This window comes from Dama dama, chromosome 8 (genome assembly GCF_033118175.1).
Source record: "Dama dama isolate Ldn47 chromosome 8, ASM3311817v1, whole genome shotgun sequence".
NCBI classification, from domain to species: Eukaryota; Metazoa; Chordata; class Mammalia; order Artiodactyla; family Cervidae; genus Dama; species Dama dama.
This window is the reverse complement of record NC_083688.1, coordinates 7593405-7614302: the sequence shown is the minus strand read 5'-3', so window position 1 is coordinate 7614302 and position 20898 is coordinate 7593405. Positions and strand designations below refer to the sequence as shown.

Sequence of the window (20898 nt, the reverse complement as noted above, 5' to 3'; positions counted from 1 at the left end):
GTTGTCTGTCTGCGATTTTGATGGCAACTAATATGCTCTAATGATCTGTCATGTACTAGAATGTGGAGCAGTAAACTGCAGTTAGATTTACTATTACGTATGTATCACTTAGTTCTCGTGTGTGTGTGTGTGTGTGTGTGTGTGTGTGTGCACGCGTGTGCACTCAGTCTTGCTCAGTCATGTTGAGCTCTGTGACTCTGTGGACTGTAGCCCACCAGGCCCCTCTGTCCATGGGATTCTCCAGGCAAGAATACTGGAGTGGGTTGCCATTTCCTTCTCCAGAGGATCTTCCCAATTCGGGGATCGAACCTGCATCTCCTGTGTCTCCTGCATTGACAGATTCTTTACCACTGTGCCACCTGGGGAAGCCCTTAGTCTTTAGAACCATGTTGAAGGGTAGCTCCTATGATCCCTATTTTAGATGAGAAAGCAGAGGCTCAGAAAATTGAAGCTAAATAACTTGCTCAAGATCACAGTTAGCAAAGACTAGAATCTAAACCCAGGTTTGTGTGACCCTATCTTCCATGCTGATCATGTTGCCGTTCATCGGCTAGAACACAAATAGCTGAAAGTGGGCTTTAAAACAAAAGTTTCTTGGAGAAAAAAACAGGAGAGAGAGAAGCTTGTTACCTGGTCCCAACTTGGAAACAGCACAGAGTAAATCATAGTTTATAACAGGCGTTGCGTCTTCCCCTTGCTTCCACCCCACCGGAGGTGATGCAGGAGGGGAGATGAGGAACTGCTTGGCAGGTTGGGGCGGCTGTAAATAGGACTTGTCCCGTGTTTCACTGGACATCTGTACCTGCAGGGAGGGAGATGCTCACAATTTATGACCAGGCCATGTTTTCACTTTCATCTTCCCATTAACTAAAGCATCTCTTTGGAGAAAATGTAAAATTTCTCTTTGACAGGCTAAATATCTTCCAGTGGCTGGGCCAGAGTCTGTCTGGTTCACCACTGAACACTTAGAGCCTGGCACAGAGCATTAGGTGCCCAATAAATATTCGTCAAATAGAAAGAAAAATCAATGAGTAGATGAATGGACAATGAATCGTACTAAGCACTGAATTCCAGTTTTAGAAGAGATTAGGTTATACTGTCACCATCGACTCCACCAAGACGTGTCCAAACATAGGTTTCATTTGTAATGTCAGACAGCAAACCCCATCTTAATTTTTTTTTTTTTAAAATATTTTGAAAGCTAGACCAAGGGGAAAAAAATGCTTTGTTAAAAATAAAACAGTGCACTTAACAGCTGATCTAATGCTTTTATTTCACTAATTCTTCCAAGAAGTAATTGGTTTGTCAGAGTCCTATCAATGGAGGATTAGAATAATAAGGATAGCCAATTCTCATTAACTTGCAGGGTCCTCTGCAATTCCAAAGTCTAGGACAGCCTTTCTGTACGTTCTCTGTCTGCTCCCTGCTCACCCCTTGGGCTGGGAGCCAATTTCAATAGGGTGCCTCTTAGGAATCACAGACCATGGAAATGAGTCCAGAGGCTGCTTTTCTCACATCTTCCAAGGATGTCCCATCACAAGTGCCATTCTAGATGACAGGAGAAAAGGCTTGGGTGTTCCCCAGTTGAGAAAAGCTGCCAGAAAAAAATGAAGCCCTCTAACTATTAGGCTAAGCAAAACAAAGTTAGGAGGGCAAATAGGCTTAATAAATGTATACATTTATGTATCTGTAAAACAAAGGAAACATATGTTTACATGATTTGCTGATTAGGATTGTTCATTTCAAAGACCTCTGATACGATAATAGAGAATACGGAGAGTGGACAGCATCGTTGGATGGAGGAAAACACGCTGCCCTCTGCACTATGAAGTCAGTACCTGTGCGAAGTACAGCTTCAGCTTCCTGCCATTGAAGTCTGTCTCATGGAGTTCTATCCGAGCCCGTGCCGCCGCCTCAGGCTTGCTGAAATTTATTCGGACTCTTCTAAAGCTTTTGAACAACTGAAACGTAACTTGGTCATCATAGATGGTGAAGAGTGCTTCAAATCTCTCCTACAAAGTGAGGGGCAGCACAGCAGAGAGAATAAGGGCACGGGGGGCGGGGGGGGCGCGGGGAGGAAAACCTTTACCAAGAGGAAATTTAAATCATTAAACATAAGTAGTGGAGTAGAATTCATTATAATTTGTTTTTTTTCCCCAAAGCAGCATTCTATTCTTGTAGGTACACAAGAACAGGTGTCCTGTTAGTCATATGCTAAATTCTGCAGTTTGCACTTATTTTAAAAATAAATTTATTAAATATTATATTATGTAGAGTTCATATTATAAAATCAAATGTAAAGTATTATAAAATGAATGTAAGGTATAAAATGATAAAAACATGCCCAATGATAGAACAAGAACATCACTATCATTTTGAAGTCCTCAGCATGCCAGAGTTTTTACCTCCATCCTATTCCTTTTTAGATTCAAAGTAATTATTTTCTGGAATTTCATGCTTATTTTTGTTTTTCTTTATAGTTTTACAACATTTATAAGCTCCCCTAAAGATTGAATCATGCTGCATATATTCTTCTATGACTTGCCTTTTTTCCTAAGATGCTTCCTTGTTGCTGTGTGTAACTAACTGTGAGCCACCCTCTTCAGGACTGTATAATATTCCATTGTACAGCTATACCACAATTCCTCTAATGCTGCTGGAATCTGGATTGCCTCCAGTTTTTGCTACTACAATGCTGTTATGAACATTCTTGGTGCCCATATGCATGGGATTCTCTGGTGTGCACACTACAAGTGGGATCACTGGGCCTTTGTTGTTCAGTCACTAAGTCATGTCCCATCTCTGAGACCCCCATGGACTACAGCACACCAGGCCTCCTTGTCCATCACTATCTCCCAGAGTTTGCTCAAACTCCTGTCCATTGAGTCAGTGATGCCATCCAACCATCTCATCCTCTGTTGCCCCCTTCTCCTCCTGCCCTCAATCTTTCCCAGCATCAGGGTCTTTTCCAGTGAGTCAGCTCTTCATATCAGGTGGCCAAAATACTGGAGCTTCAGCTTCAGCATCAGTCCTTCCAGTGAATATTCAGGATTGATTTCCTTTAGGATTGACTGGTTTGATCTCCTTGCTGTCCAAAGGATTTGCAGGAGTCTTCTCCAGGACCACAATTTGAAAGCATCAATTCTTTCGTGCTCAGCCTTCTTTATGGTCCAACTCGCACATTCATACATGATTCCTGGAAAAACCATGGCTTTGACTATATGGACCTTTGTCGGTAAAGTCGCGACTTTGCTCTTTAATACACTCTCTAGGTTTGTCATAGCTTTCTTTCCACGGAGCAAGCGTCTTTTAAGCACGCGTCCTGGGCCTCAACAATGACATATCTTTTACTTTAGTAGATGATGCCACATAGTTTTCCAAAGTGTTTGTACCAATTTACTGTCTAAGAGTGAAAGTGTATTCTGGTTGCTTCACATCTATGCCAACATTTGATACAGACCTTTAAATTTTTACCAATGCAAAGTAAGGAAGATGAAATAGGCTCTAATTTTGGTTATAATTCACATTTCTTTGAAAAATAAAGACGTTGAACCTTTTTTCATGTTTATGGGTCTTCTGGGGTTCCTCTTAACATGATATAGCTTCCCAGGAGGCGCTAGTGGTAAAGAACCTGCCTGCCAATGCAGGAGGCAAAAGAGAAGCAGTTAGATTCCTGGGGTGGGAATATCCTCTGGAGGAGGGTAAGGCAACCCACTCCAGTATTCTTGCCTACAGAATCCATGATACGCGTGCTCATATCTTTTGTCCATGTTTCTACTGGGTTGTCTCTTTTAATTGAGGAAGGGGAGTTCTATAGGGGTGCTAATTCTTTGTTAAATATAGGTGCCATAAATACTTTTTCCCAATTTTTTTTTTTTTGAAAAATACAAGTTTTAAATTTGAACCTTACTAAATGTATCCATTTTCTTCCTTTTGTGTTGTGTCTTGAGAAATCCTTGTATACTCTGAGATCACAATGATGTTCTCCCAGATTGTCGTCTTAAAATTTTATGATTTTACCTTTCATATTTAACTCCATACTCTCCATAAAACTAAAGTGTATGAGATGCCCACCCCACTCCCACCAGTAACCACCATCTTTTTTTCTATCACTCTAGAAGATTGTATTTTTTTAGTATTTCATAAAAATGTACTTTTGGCAGGGGGGGTCCTGGGTTTTTTCCCTGAGCATAATCATGTTGAGAGTCATATTATTGGGTTCTCTTTTATGGTCCTTTTTATTATCAAGTAGAACTCCACTGTAAGGATATTTATGCAAATACCTGCTGACAGGCAACTGGGTTGTTACTAGTTTTGAACTATTTCAAATAAAGCTGCTATGTACATTCATGTACAGGTTTTGGGTAGATATATGATTTTATTTCTCTTGGGTAAATACCTGAATCATATGATAGGTATATGATCAACTTTTCAAAAACTACTAAACTGTCTTTCAGAGTTGTTGTATATTCACACCAACAGTGTATGAGAGTTCTAGCAGCTCTGCATCCTCACCAGCACTTGGTATGGTCAGTCTTTTTAATTTCAGCCATTCTACTGGGAGTACAGAATTATCTCACTGTAGTTTTAATTCATATTTCCCTAATGATTCCTGACACTGAGCATCTTTTCATAAGTATATCTGCCATCTCTATAACTTTGTAGGTCAAATTTATTCAAATCTTCCCCAATTTTTAACTTAGGCTACCTTATTAAGTGGTAAGAATTCTATTATATATTTTAGATATAAGTCCTTTGTCAAATCTATGTTTTAAATATTGTCCTTGCTTTCCTTTTTCATTATGAACAGTACTTTTTAAAAAGCAAATTAAAAAAAAATTTTTTTAATGAAGCCCATGTGTTGACTTTAAAAAACTACTTTGTGCTTTTTGTATCAAATGTAGAAATCTCTGCCATATCCAAGGTCACTAGGATTTTCTCCTATGTTTTCTTGTAGATGTTTTATAGCTTAGTTTTTACATTTAGGTCTAGGATCCACTTCAAGTTAATTTTTGTATGTGAGACAAGAGTAATTGTTCACTTTTTTCTTTCCCCATATGGCTATCTCTTTGTTCTGGCACCCATGGTTGAAATGATTATCCTTCCCTCAGTACACTGAAAACTATTCAACATAGTTGAAAGAAATTAAAGACCCAAATAAGTAGAGACACACACCACTTTCTCTTCAGGGAATCACCTGTTTGACATTATTGATTCTATGTATATTTACTCTCTATTTCATTAATTTCTACTCTTTGTTCTTTGAGTTTTTCCTTTTTCTACGGCCTTAAGACGGATGCTGAGTCTATAATTTTTCAATTTTCTCCTTTTTAATAGAAACATTTAAGGAATATATATTTCTAAATATTATTTTTTAGTTATTCCCACAAGTTTGTATATATATTACTTTCATTATTATTTGATTCTAAATATTTAGCTTAATTTCCATTATGATTTCTTCCTTGTCTCATGAATTGTTTAGGTATTTCTTAAATTCCAAATAAGTGGGAGATTTTGCTTGTTATCTTTTTAACATCTAATTTATTTTCACTATGATCAGAGGTTTTTATCCATAAAAGATATCAATCCAATATTTTTGAGACTTGTTTTTGTTACAATATTTCATCTATTTTCATAAATCTGCTATGTGTGCTTGACATGTCTTTCTGCAGCTGTTGGATGCTATACCATAAATATATTCAGTATATTAAGCTTGTGTTCTTTAGAAGAATATAGAATATAGAAATCTATATACTGATTTCTTTTGGAGGGGGTGTCTATTTGAACCACTGATTACCAAGAGGCTTCTTAAGACTTCCCACTATTAGGTGGATTTATTTTTCCTTGTAATTTGCTCACTTTTGCCTCATACATTTTTAGGGACATGTCTGCCAATGCAGGAGACTCAGATTTGGAAGACCCCTTGGAGAAGGAAATGGCAACCTGCCCCAGTATTCTTGCCTGGAAAATCCCATGGACAGAGGAGCCTGGCAGCCTAGAGTCCATAGGGTCACAAAAGAGTCAGATACGATTTAGCGACTCAACAATAAGAAAAACAAAAGACGAGTTTAGAATTGTTTTGTCTTCCTTGTGGACTAAATCTTTTACCATTAGTTAGTAGTCTATTTCTCTAGGAATGTCTTTTGCCTTAAAGTCTGTTTCATCTGATATTAACACAGCTGGTGTAGCTTTCTGTTGGTCATACAGTTGATTCTTGAACAACAAAGGGGTCAGGGCCACCAACCCTGCCCAGTTGAAAGTCTGCATATAACTTTGCAGGGGCCCTTCGTATCCACGGTTCCACACCCATGAATTCACCCAACCACGCAGACTGTAACACTGTAGTTTATTGGGAAAAAATCTGCATATAAGAGAGCCTGTGCAGTTCAAACCTGTGTTGTTCAAGAGCCAACTGTATATTGCACAGAACTCAATTCCCATCCTTTATTTCTGAACTTTATGTATTCTTTTGTTTTAAATATACCTCCTAAAAATGTGTGTAGATAAATAGCTACTTGATAATCACATCCCTCTTCCTATTTCCTTTCAAACCAATTGTTAAAATCATTCCAGAAATACACCAAAACTGAATGTAACATCCAGATGACAGCAATGAGTTATATGTCTCTCTCTCTCTTCTAAATCCCCGTATGTGTAAACTGATGAAGAATTAGTAAAAAATGAAGCCATGCAGGAGTTGATGAGAAAGTTTTGCTGTTTCTTTCCCTCTCTTTCACATGCATTTCCCCCTTAATGTGGCATAAATACAGCTTATGAACTGTGTGACTTTAAGCTCCGAGGTGAGCAGAAAATACGAAAAATCAAGTAGAGGCAAAACTTTTGCTGTCTCCTATTTGAGGAAAAAGGTAAGTGCCCTTAGCTGGTAGCTCCGCCCCTCACCGTGTCCACAGACAGCACGTGGATTCCTGAGCTGTCCCTGACATCCCGGCAACAGCACAAAAGGGCTTTGGAAGAATGGAGACAGGCAGTGAGGGCTTCATCTATGGACACCTATGGACATCGATGGACTGAAAGGACGCAGGACAAACAGAATCCATTCAGAAACCAAATTCTTTTTTTTCCTCCTTAAATTGCTTTAGAAATAATTCACCCGAGCTGCACTGCGCCCTCATCGCGGCGCATGGGCTCTTCGTCGCTGGGTTCGTTCGCGCTGTCTCTGGCTGCAGAGGGTGGGTTCCTCTCTGGTTGCAGTGCGCGGGCTTCTCAGTGGACGGCTTCTCTTGCTTGAGGAGCCGCGGCTCTCGGGCAGGCAGGCGCAGTAGTTGCGGCATACGGGCTCCAGGGCGCACAGGTTCAGGCCCTGTGCCGAGCGGGCTTGATGACCCCGCAGTATGTGGGATCTTATTTTTTGGCAGGCAGATTCTTAACCACTGGACTACCAGGAAAGTTGTAGAAATAATTCCCTTTTATAGGTTTCTGAATTCCCTAATGATATAAAAGTAACACCATCCTATTAAACGGGTGACAACTGCCCATTTATTCCCTAGAAGATGGCCGGGATCCCATAAGATCCAGGGCATCACTGACCACTCTACTTCAGAGATCACTTAGTATTCGTCTCGGGCAGTACAACAGTTATAAGGAAGACACAAATAACTTGGCCTAAAACCCAGGCTTTTCCTGTTATGTAATTTTTCCATAAACTAGAGACCAGAGCTGCCTTCATATGCAGAAATCACCCGTGCAGTAAGTGAGCAGTAAAAATGATTACAAATACCTTGCACCTAGAATATGTTAAGGATAACACACAACCAACACACTTTCCTGGGAACTCAAGGTTACTCTGCAGCTGGGCCGTGGGTACACTAAAATCACGGAAGGGAAAAATGGGAAGGTCAGATGGGAAAACAGGCTTCAGGGAGTGACAGATAAGGACGGTTGCTAGGTGCGCATTTCTCAACCTTTCCAGAATTATGGTCGCTCTACTCTTTGGTCTCCTGCCCAAGGCAGAGAAGGTGATGTTTATCAATTCACTGAGGGACAAACTATGAAAATGATTGTGCTGCACCCGTCTGCCTTGAGCCAAAAAATCCTGAGGCATCCATCATTTCTGTACATTAAGTTGGAAAGTGAAAGTCGCTCAGTTGTGTCCAACTCTTTGTGACTATACAGTCCATGGAATTCTCCAGGCCAGAATACTAGAGTGGGTAGTCTTTCCCTTCTCCAGGGGAATCTTCCCAACCCAGGAATCGAACCCAGGTCTCCTGCATTGCGGGTGGATTCTTTACCAGCTGAGTCACAAGGGAAGCCCAAGAATACTACAGTGGGTAACCTATCCTTTCTCCAGCAGATCTTCCCGACCCAGGAATCGAATCAGGGTCTCCTGCATTGCAGGAGGATTCTTTACCAACTGAGCTATCAGGGAAGCACAGAAGTGACGTTTCAATCCATTCAGCAGTGAAATTATCTTTGGAGTCCTAAGGCAAGATAATTTCACATTCTCTTTCTGTAAATCTGAGACAGAAAATTCCACCCATCCAGAGTCCAGTGGCTACAGGTTCACCGATGCCAGAGGCAAGATTATTGGTTTTGCCTTTTTCCCATGGCTAAGGTGGAAAGGATTCTATAATGATGCTTTACAGAAGATGTGTGCACAATGAAGTCATTTTCCAGCAGTTTATGGGGTAACTGCTTACCCTAAACACCGAGAAAACGCAGTCTGCCACTTCAGGAGGGGAATGAGACCCACAACCACAGCCACTACCTGGTCACATTAACAGTTAAGCTCAGACACATACACACATGTGCGTACACACACTCACTCACACACAATCTGCAAGTTACAAAGGTACTGACTTCATCAATTAATGATACTGAAGCCCTGCAGCCCATCAATAAACAAAAACACTTCATTTGGTTTTTCTGGGGAATATCTATTAGAGCCGCACAGTCTTCAAAACCATAACTAGGAGAACTTCTCATGAGGTCCCAGCTGTTGACAGCCCCCCAGCAGCACCCATGGTTTTTGTCTTTTTTCTTTTTCTCACCCTAAAGTTTGTTTAGTTGTTTACTAAAAAGAGCAGGGAAGACAGAGCAGCAGATTTTAAGGCCTCCTGGAGGAAAGAACAGGTGGAACAAAAGTAGGGAGACAGGACAAATGGAGGAGCAGAGAATTCTGTCTCCTGTTAACAGTCCTCTGGCGCCCTACCAAGCTACTCTGTTGTCTCACGGGCACTTTGAAGAAGCAGTCAGATTACAGGGCAGTTATCCAATCTGAGACTCAAAATGGCCTGCAAAAAACACCTCAGGTTTGCAAATGCATCCATGTACTTGGGCTCAAACAGTTTTTTTCCTAAAAACATTTATTTGTTTATTTATGCTATACTGGGTTCTTAGTTTTTAAACTAGACATATGGGGTCTAGTTTCCTGACCCAGACCCCCTGCATTGGAGCACAGTGTCTTAGCCACTGGACCACCAGGGAAGTTCCCAACAATTTTGATCTAAAACATCAGAGGTTGAAGAAAACCACAAACATGAGTTCTTCCCCTAAAAACCATGAGAATTGCCCCAGGAACGAGGAATGCAGTTTCAGTTGCTCTGTTCCCAGCACTCAGGCTGCAGCTGTCAAGGGCAGTACTGTCCACCGATGCAGCTGCACAAGGAAGCCTGCAAAGCCCCCTCTAGGGTGTCCACCTGGATCCCCACTTCCTCCTTCTTGCTCTCCCTGCCCACGAAGCAGGAAAGATGCGGGAAGTTCAGGCTCAGCCTGCAGTCTCCAAGAGTGTGAGCATCCTGAAAGACGGGGAGGACTAGGAATTGCTTCAGGCTGAAAGAGATGAAATAAAGAGCCCTGACCACCTAATACATTGAGTGATAAGGGGCTGGATTTTTTTGTTACAAAGGACATTACTGGAACCATGGGCAAACTTGAATGGGGTCTGAGGATTAGAACGATGTAATGTGTCAACATTAATTTCCTGATTTTGTTTTTGTTTTGTTTTTTCAGAATGCCCTTGTTTGTTAGCAAATACATATTAAAATATTGGGGGTAATGGCCACTGTGGCTGGCAACTTACTCTTAAAATGGCTTAGAGAAGAAGTCCTTTGTACACCCAAACTAGTAAAAGCAGTTCTATTATTCAGTGACCTCAAGTGTCACTTCTCCAGGCAGGCTTTCCCTGACCACTCTAGTTAAACATCGTCACCCATCAAGCCACTCTCTAGCCCTCCTCTGTTTCTATTTTTTTAAAGTAATTTTGTTTATTCATTTTTGGCAGTGCTGGGTCTTCACTGCTGGGTAGGCTTTTCTCTGGCTGCAGCCAGTGGGGGCTACCCTCTAGCTGTGACGCCTGGACTTCTCATCCTGCTGGGCTTCTCCCCTTGCGGACCACAGGCTCCCAAGTGCACGCGGCCTCTGGGTTGCGGCTCCTGGGCTCAGCACAGCAGGCTCAGGGGTTGCGGCGCACGGGCTTGGTCGCTCCGCGGCTTCTGCCCGGGTCAGGGACTGAACCCACATCCCCTACCATTGAGCCACCAAGGAAGCCCCGCTCCACTGTTTTTTCTTCGTGTGTGTGCGCAGTCACGCCTGACACTCTGCAACCGGGTGGACTGCAGCCCGCCAGGCTCCTCTGTCCACCGGACTTCCCAGGCAAGAATACCGGAGTGGGTTGCCATTTCCTCTTGCAGGGAATCTTTCCCACTCAGGGAATCCAATCCACGTCTTTGGCGACCAGATTCTTTAACACCGAGCCAACTAGAAAGCCTATTTTGGCCGGGGGGGGGGGGGGGGGGGGGGGGGGGGGGGGGGGGGCCAAGATGGCGGAGGAATGGGATGGGGAGACCACTTTCTCCCCTACAAATTCATGGAAAGAACAATTGAATGCAGAGCAAACTTCACAAAACAACTTCTGATCGCTAGCTGAGGACATCAGGCGCCCAGAAAAGCAGCCCATTGTCTTCGAAAGGAGGTAGGACAAAATATAAAAGAAAAAAGAGAGACAAAAGAGCTAGGAATGGAGAATTGTCCCGGGAAGGGAGTCTTAATAGAGGAAGTTTCCAAACACCAGGAAACCCTGGCACTGGCGGGTCTGGGGGAAGTTTTTGAATCTCAGAGGGCAACCTAAATGGGAGGAAAAATAAATAAAACCCACAGATTAGGTACCTAAAAGCAACTCCCAGCAGAAAAGTACCCCAGACGCTCGCATCCGCCACCAGCAAGTGGGGGCGGAACGGAGAGGAGCGGGCGGCATTGCTTAGGGCAAGGACCAGGCCTGAGTGCCCTGAGGGCAATCGAGGGAGCTTTTGTGAGATACCAACTTAAACTGTCGGATAGCAAAAGAGAGAGAGAAAATTAACCGGCTGGAACACACTGCCGGCCATTTGCAGAACAAAGGGACCGAGCAAGTCCAGAGAAGAGCTCGCAGGCTGCGGACCGGCCCAGCCCCGCGGGAGGCAGGAAGCAGGGAGGAGGGGAAAGGAGCAGGCTCGGCCCCAAGGACCGCATCCCCTACCACACTGCAAACAGGCCTCCAGTTTCTAACCAAAGACTTTCTGAGATTCTGGATGGTCGACATCCACCGGGAGGGTCGCGGCTAGACACCAGGCACACGCACCTGACTGGTGCGGCGAGGACTGGGGCTGGGGCCGGGGCCACGGAGGGGAGAAGGCGCACCGCACCCGGGGAGAGTGCGCCCCTCAAGCTCCTGGCTGCCCGAGCCGCTCGGGCGGGGAAGGCACAAAACGCAGGCGCAGCCGAGTCCGCGCTATTGTGGAACACCTGTGGGCTGGAACCGCGCGCAGCGCAGGGCCCGCTCCATATAGAGCAGCCGGGAGCCTGAGCAGCCTAGACGGGAAAGCGGGCCCCTCCCTCCCCGCAACGCGACGGAACTAGCAACCTGAACAAGGGACCACCTCCGCCCGCCTGTGTCAGGGCGGAGATTAGGCACTGAAGAGACCGGCAAACAGAAGCCAAATAAACAAAGGGAACCGCTTCAGAATGGACCAGTGCAACAGATTAAAATCCCTGTAGAAAACACTGACTACACCGGAAGGGGCCTGTAGAGATTGAGAAGTGTAAGCTGGAACGAGGAGCTATCTGAAACTGAACCGAACCCACACTGACTGCAACAGCTCCAGAGAAATTCCTAGATATATTTTTACCTTTTTTTTTAATTAAAAAAATATATATTTTTTCTTTTCTTTTCTATTTTTTCTCTTTTATTTTCTTTTAAAAATCCCTATTGCTCCCCCATTACTCCTTAACTTTCATTTTCATAGATTTTTACGATTTTTTTAATTAGGAAAAAAATGTTTTTTTTTTTTTTTCTTTTTCTCTTATTTTCTTTTAAAGTCCTCTATTACTCCTCTACTACTCCTTAATTTTCATTTTCATTTCACTATAACCTTGCAAAAAAAAAAAAAGAAGCCCTATTTTTAAACTGAACTTCATATATATTTCTAAAATTTTTTGTTTGTGTTTTTAATATTGTATTTTTAAGAGTCTAACCTCTACTCTAGATTTTTAATCTTTGTTTTCAGTATGTAATATAAATTTTGGACATTTAAGAATCCAATATTCAGTACCCATTTTTACTCAGGAGTGTGTTGATTACTCTTTCCCCCTTTTGACTCTCCTTTTTCTCCCCCAGATCACCTCTATTTCCTCCCTCCCCCTTCTCTTCCCAATCCAATTCTGTGAATCTCTGTGGGTGTCTGGGCTATGGAGAACACTTTGGGAACATAGAACTGAGTAGATCTGTCTCTCTCCTCTTGAGTCCCTCCTTTTCTCCTCCTGCTCATCTCTATCTCCCTCCTCCCTCTCCTCTTCTTCATGTAACTCTGTGAACCTCTCTGGGTGTCCCTCACGGTGGAGAACCTTTTCACCACTAACCTAGAAGTTTTATTATAGAAGTGCTATATAGTTGGAGAAGTCTTGAGACTACTGGAAGAATAAAACTGAAATCCAGAGGCAGGAGACTTAAGCCCAAAACCTGAGAACACCAGAAAACTCCTGACTACACGGAACATTAACTAATAAGAGACCATCCAAAAGCCTCCTTACCTACACTGAAACCAACCACCACCCAAGAGCCAGTAAGTTTCAGAGCAAGACATACCATGCAAATTCTCCAGCAACGCAGGAACATAGCCCGGAGCGTCAACATACAGGTTGCCCAAAGTCACACCTAACACATAGACCCATCTCAAAACTCATTACTGGGCACTCCATTGCACTCCAGAGAGAAGAAATCTAGTTCCATGCACCAGAACACTGAAGCAAGCTTCCCTAACCAGGAAACCTTGACAAGCCAATCGTCCAACCCCACCCACTGGGTAAAACCTCCACAATAAAAAGGAACCACAGACCTCCAGAATACAGAAAGCCTACTCCAGACACAGTAATCTAAACGAGATGAAAAGGCAGAGAAATACCCAACAGGTAAAGGAACATGAAAAATGCCCACCAAGTCAAACAAAAGAGGAGGAGATAGGGAATCTACCTGAAAAAGAATTTAGAATAGTGATAATAAAAATGATCCAAAATCTTGAAAACAAAATGGAGTTACAGATAAATAGCCTGGAGACAAAGATTGAGAAGATGCAAGAAATGTTGAATAAAGACCTAGAAGAAATAAAAAAGAGTCAATTAAAAATGAATAATGCAATAAATGAGATAAAGAGCACTCTGGAGGGAACCAAGAGTAGAATAACAGAGACAGAAGATCGGATAAGTGAGGTAGAAGATAAAATGGTGGAAATAAATGAAGCAGAGAGGAAAAAAGAAAAAAGAATCAAAAGAAATGAGGACAACCTCAGGGACCTCTGGGACAATGTGAAACGCCCCAACATTCAAATCATAGGAGTCCCAGAAGAAGAAGACAAAAAGAAAGGCCATGAGAAAATACTTGAGGAGATAATAGCTGGAAACTTCCCTAAAATGGGGAAGAAAATAGCCACACAAGTCCAAGAAACCCAGAGAGTCCCAAATAGGATAAACCCAAGGCGAAACACCCCAAGACACATATTAGTCAAACTAACAATGATCAAACACAAAGAACAAATATTAAAAGCAGCAAGGGAGAAACAATAAATAACACACAAAGGGATTCCCATAAGGATAACAGCTGATCTATCAATAGAAACCCTCCAGGCCAGAAGGGAATGGCAGGACATACTTAAAGTAATAAAAGAGAATAACCTACAACCTAGATTACTGTACCTAACAAGGATCTCATTCAGATATGAAGGAGAATGCAAAAGCTTTACAGACAAGCAAAAGCTGAGAGAATTCAGCACCACCAAACCAGCTCTTCAACAAATACTAAAGGATCTTCTCTAGACAGAAAACACAGAAAGGTTGTATAAACGTGAACCCAAAACAACAAACTAAATGGCAACGGGACCATACCTATCAATAATTACCTTAAATGTAAATGGGTTGAATGCCCCAACCAAAAGACAAAGACTGGCTGAATGGTTACAAAAACAAGACCCCTATATATGCTGTCTACAAGAGACCCACCTCAAAACAAGGGACACATACAGACTAAAAGTGAAGGGCTGGAAAAAAATATTTCATGCAAATGGAGACCAAAAGAAAGCAGGAGTTGCAATACTCATATCAGATAAAATAGACTTTCAAATAAAGGATGTGAAAAGAGACAAAGAAGGACACTACATAATGATCAAAGGATCAATCCAAGAAGAAGATATAACAATTATAAATATATATGCACCCAACATAGGAGCACTGCAATATGTAAGGCAAATGCTAATGAGTATGAAAGAGGAAATTAATAGTAACACAATAATAGTGGGAGACTTTAATACCCCACTCACAACTATGGATAGATCAACTAAACAGAAAATTAACAAGGAAACACAAACTTTAAATGACACAATGGACCAGCTAGACCTAATTGATATCTATAGGACATTTCACCCCAAAACAATCAACTTCACCTTTTTCTCAAGTGCACACAGAACCTTCTCCAGAATAGATCACATCCTGGGCCATAAATCTAGTCTTGGTAAATTCAAAAAAATTGAAATCATTCCAGTCATCTTTTCTGACCACAGTGCAGTAAGATTAGATCTCAATTACAGGAAAAAAATTGTTAAAAATTCAAATATATGGAGGCTAAATAACACGCTTCTGAATAACCAACAAATCATAGAAGAAATCAAAAAAGAAATCAAAATATGCATAGAAATGAATGAAAATGAAAACACAACAACCCAAAACCTATGGGACACTGTAAAAGCAGTGCTAAGGGGAAGGTTCATAGCATTACAGGCTTACCTCAAGAAACAAGAAAAAAGTCAAATAAATAACCTAACTCTACACCTACAGCAACTAGAGAAGGAAGAAATGAAGAACCCCAGGGTTAGTAGAAGGAAATAAATTTTAAAAATTAGGGCAGAAATAAATGCAAAAGAAACTGAAGAGAGCATAGCAAAAATCAACAAGGCTAAAAGCTGGTTTTTTGAAAAAATAAACAAAATTGACAAACCGTTAGCAAGACTGATTAAGAAACAAAGGGATAAGAACCAAATTAACAAAATTAGAAATGAAAATGGAGAGATCACAACAGACAACACTGAAATACAAAGGATCATAAGAGACTACTACCAGCAGCTCTATGCCAATAAAATGGACAACTTGGAAGAAATGGACAAATTCTTAGAAAAGTATAACTTTCCAAAACTGAACCAGGAAGAAATAGAAGATCTTAACAGACCCATCACAAGCAAGGAAATCAAAACTGTAATCAGAAATCTTCCAGCAAACAAAAGCCCAGGACCAGATGGCTTCACAGCTGAATTCTACCAAAAATTTAGAGAAGAGCTAACACCTATCTTACTCAAACTCTTTCAGAAAATTGCAGAAGGTAAACTTCCAAACTCATTCTATGAGGCCACCATCACCCTAATTCCAAAACCAGACAAAGATGCCACAAAAAAAGAAAACTACAGGCCAATATCACTGATGAACATAGATGCAAAAATCCTTAACAAAATTCTAGCAAACAGAATCCAACAACATATTAAAAAAATCATACACCATGACCAAGTGGGCTTTATCCCAGGAATGCAAGGATTCTTTAATATCTGCAAATCAATCAACATAATACACCACATTAACAAATTGAAAGATAAAAACCATATGATTATCTCAATAGATGCTGAGAAAGCCTTTGACAAAATTTAACACCCATTTATGATTAAAACTCTCCAGAAAGCAGGAATAGAAGGAACATACCTCAACATAATAAAAGCTATATATGACAAACCCACAGCAAGCATTACCCTCAATGGTGAAAAATTGAAAGCATTTCCCCTGAAATCAGGAACAAGACAAGGGTGCCCACTCTCACCACTACTATTCAACATAGTTTTGGAAGTTTTGCCACAGCAATCAGAGCAGAAAAAGAAGTAAAAGGAATCCAGATAGGAAAAGAAGAAGTGAAACTCTCGCTGTTTGCAGATGACATGATCCTCTACATAGAAAACCCTAAAGACTCTACCAGAAAATTACTAGAGCTAATTAACGAATATAGTAAAGTTGCAGGATATAAAATTAACACACAGAAATCCCTTGCATTCCTATACACTAACAATGAGAAAACAGAAAGAGAAATTAAGGAAACAATACCATCCACCATTGCAACAAAAAGAATAAAATACTTAGGAGTATATCTACCTAAAGAAACAAAAGACCTATACATAGAAAACTATAAAACACTGATGAAAGAAATCAAAGAGGACACAAACAGATGGAGAAACATACCGTGTTCATGGATTGGAAGAATCAATATTGTCAAAATGGCTATTCTACCCAAAGCAGTCTATAGATTCAATGCAATCCCTATTAAGCTACCAACGGTATTTTTCACAGAAGTAGAACAAATAATTTCACAATATGTATGGAAATACAAAAAAACCTCGAATAGCCAAAGTAACCTTGAGAAAGAAGAATGGAACTGGAGGAATCAACCTGCCTGACTTCAGACTATACTACAAAGCCACAGTCATCAAGACAGTATGGTACTGGCACAAAGACAGAAATATAGATCAATGGAACAGAATAGAAAGCCCAGAGATAAATCCACGAACCTATGGACACCTTATCTTTGACAAAGGAGGCAAGGATATACAATGGAAAAAAGACAACCTCTTTAACAAGTGGTGCTGGGAAAACTGGTCAACCACTTGTAAAAGAATGAAACTAGAACACCTTCTAACACCATACACAAAAACAAACTCAAAATGGATTAAAGATCTAAATGTAAGACCAGAAACTATAAAACTCCTAGAGGAGAACATAGGCAAAACACTCTCTGACATAAATCACAGCAGGATCCTCTATGACCCACCTCCCAGAATATTGGAAATAAAAGCAAAAATAAACAAATGGGACCTAATGAAACTTAAAAGCTTTTGCACAACAAAGGAAACTATAAGCAAGGTGAAAAGACAGCCCTCAGATTGGGAGAAAATAATAGCAAATGAAGCAACAGATAAAGGATTAATCTCAAAAATATACAAGCAACTCCTGCAGCTCAACTCCAGAAAAATAAATGACCCAATCGAAAAATGGGCCAAAGAACTAAACAGACATTTCTCCAAAGAAGACATACAGATGGCTAACAAACACATGAAAAGATGCTCAACATCACTCATTATCAGAGAAATGCAAATCAAAACCACAATGAGGTACCATTACACGCCAGTCAGGATGGCTGCTATCCAAAAGTCTACAAGCAATAAATGCTGGAGAGGGTGTGGAGAAAAGGGAACCCTCTTACACTGTTGGTGGGAATGCAAACTAGTACAGCCACTATGGAGAACAGTGTGGAGATTCCTTAAAAAACTGGAAATCGAACTGCCATATGACCCAGCAATCCCACTTCTGGGCATACACACTGAGGAAACCAGATCTGAAAGAGACACGTGCACCCCAATGTTCATCGCAGCACTGTTTATAATAGCCAGGACATGGAAGCAACCTAGATGCCCATCAGCAGACGAATGGATAAGGAAGCTGTGGTACATATACATCATGGACTATTACTCAGCCATTAAAAAGAATTCATTTGAATCAATTCTAATGAAATGGATGAAACTGGAGCCCATTATACAGAGTGAAGTAAGCCAGAAAGATAGAGAACATTACAGCATACTAACACAAATATATGGAATTTAGAAAGATGGTAATGATAACCCTGTATGCAAAACGGAAAAAGAGACACAGATGTACAGAACAGACTTTTGGACTCTGTGGGAGAAGGCAAGGGTGGGATGTTTCGAGAGAACAGCATCGAAACATGTATATTATCTATGGTGAAACAGATCACCAGCCCCGGTTGGATGCATGAGACAAGTGCTCAGGCCTGGTGCACTGGGAAGACCCAGAGGGATCGGGTGGAGAGGGAGGTGGGAGGGGGGATCGGGATGGGGAATACATGTAACTCCATGGCTGATTCATGTCAATGTATGACAAAACCCACTACAATACTGTAAAGTAATTAGCCTCCAACTAATAAAAATAAATGAAAAAAAAAATAAAAAAAGAGAAAGCCTATTTTTCTTCATAGTACTTGTATTATCTGAACTTCTGATTCACTTACTTGCATGTTAAATATTTTCCTCTTCTAATGTTCCATTGGAGCTGGAGCTTCACTGTGTCCACCACTGTCTCCCTAGAACCATTAACCTTGACTGGTACAACGCTCAATAAACACTTACTGAATACACAATTCAAGGTCAGCCGTAGAGTCTGTAAACCAATGGTCTCTAAGAACGTCACAGCTAACCTGACTCTTCAGTGATCTCTTAATATGCCTGATAGTTAGGATAACTAAATTCCAAACTAAATGATCTAAGATACTTTTTAACTCTTGGTTTTGAGACAAAGTATTCACAAGGGAAGCTACAAATATAATAGAAGATAAATGAAGATAGCTTCTTCATTTCAAAATCTTACATTTGAAAATTCCTAAATGTTCTATCTAACATGGGGCAGCAGAGGACCCAGCACTAGTCCAGGAACTTTGCTTCTGGTCCACAACAATGTTTGGTACAGAAATTGAGAGGAAGTGTCTAGGAACATTATAGAAAGTTTGCACTGCTATAATATTCTTACTGCATTTTATAAATCTGTGATAGTCTGGGAGAAAACCTGGTCCTTCACAAAGCAATACATTTGAGAAGCTTTTATCTACAGTTTATGCAAAAGCATGTTAAAAGGAATAAAAATGTTAACTACCAGTCTGGCAAAAATGCTTAATTCTGAAAAAATAAAGAACTGGTGCTATAGAGCAATGAGAACTCTTGAATGGCTGGTAGGAATGCAAACTGTTGTAGCTTCACAGACTATTTGACAATCTCTGCTATGATTGTGAAAAAGTACAACCTGATGAGCCAGCAACATCATTACTGTTTACATACCCTGAGGAGACTCCCCTACTTCCACTGTGACATACACAGGACACATACAGAACATTCACAACATCACTGTTGCAATAGCAACATCTCAAAAATAACCTAAATGTCCAACATAGGAATGAATAAATAAATAATGGTATATTTGTAAACTAGGACAGTATATATAGCAAGGGAAACAACATATATTTCAGTATGGATTAATCTTACAGATACAACATTGAGAAAAAAAACTGATCTAATTATGCCTTTTATATAAAATTAAAAAATATAAAATCTTATGTATTTCATTGGTGGTATAGTTTTCAGCATATGGATCCTGCATATACTCCATTGGATTTAAGTATTTCATGGTGCTATTGTTATGTTTTTAAATTTCAACTTCCCAATGTTGACTGCTGGTAAATGGACATGTGGTTGATTTTATATATTGGCCCTATATCCTACAAACTTCTTAAACTCACTTATTGCTGTGGTTCAGTCACCCAGTCATGTCCGACTCTGTGCGACCCCATGGACTGCAGGATGCCTGTATAAAAGGCCAAACTCACTTATTAGTAGAGTTTTTAAGTGGATTCCTTTCTAAATAGACAATCATGTCAACTGAAAATAGAGCAAAATTTGAAATTTGTATATACACATACATAGAGTATTAAGTGTGAACTAGAAGAAATGCCAATTCAGGCATCTGCCAGTTTTTAAAAATTTGTTTTATGCCACTTTGCTTTTACAAAAGACCTGCACTAGTACCTACTTTCTATAACAGAAAAAAGTCCGAGGATTCTCCCTTTTATGAAAAAAGGTGAAAATCGCATTCAACATCTGTTTTGCAGCAGCTGTCATGGAGGCAGCGTGCCCCGAGTGGTGACAGTGGCTCCACCAAGCTCCTTCCTAGGAAACTACCCTCAGCTTCGCAGCATCAAGCACATTAGCCTGGAACTGGGTCTGTGAGCATCTGTGCTTTACCTTAATTTATTTTGTGCATCTGTTAGCAAGATTGCCCCAAGGAACTGCTTTTCAGCTTTATACCATTTCAGCTTACAGAAGGTTTCATAGGAAAACTACTTTCAGAGAGAGGGGGAAAGTAGACCATTTTGGTCTAAAAATACACCAATTTCATATTCACTGGAAGGACTGATGCTGAAGCTGAAACTCCAATACTTTGGCCACCCGATGCGAAGAGCTGACTCACTGGAAAAGGCCCTGATGCTGGCAAAGACTGAAGGTGGGAGGAGAAGGGGACGATAGAGGATGAGATGGTTGGACAGCATCACCGACGTGATGGACATGAGTTTAAGTAAGCTCCAGGAGTTGGTGATGGACAGGGAGGCCTGGCATGCTGCAGTCCATGGGGTTGCAAAGAGTATAGAGTTCAGGATAATGGTTATCTCTGGGCGATGAGAGAAGAGGCTCAACTGTATTAGTAAAATTTTATTTGCTAAATACGGTGGGCCCATGGTTTTTCTTTACATTAGTCTTTACCTTTTCGCAC

The 20898-nt window shown here is 40.9% G+C and overlaps 1 protein-coding gene across 4 annotated transcripts in view; it reads right to left on the bottom strand.

Moving 5' to 3' along the window:
* The window catches only part of RCAN3 (RCAN family member 3), a 108494-nt gene that overhangs the window by 68471 nt on the left and 19125 nt on the right, over positions 1-20898 (bottom strand). For 3 of the 4 annotated variants that reach the window (XM_061148214.1, XM_061148215.1, XM_061148216.1), the window contains exons 3-4: positions 1839-2012; positions 631-802 (exon numbers count right to left, since the gene is read on the bottom strand). The exons of the other annotated variant lie outside the window; for it this stretch is intronic. In XM_061148214.1, coding sequence (XP_061004197.1) covers positions 631-802; positions 1839-2012 — 346 coding nt within the window. The remainder of the gene's footprint in view (positions 1-630; positions 803-1838; positions 2013-20898) is intronic. 4 annotated transcript variants of the gene reach the window in all.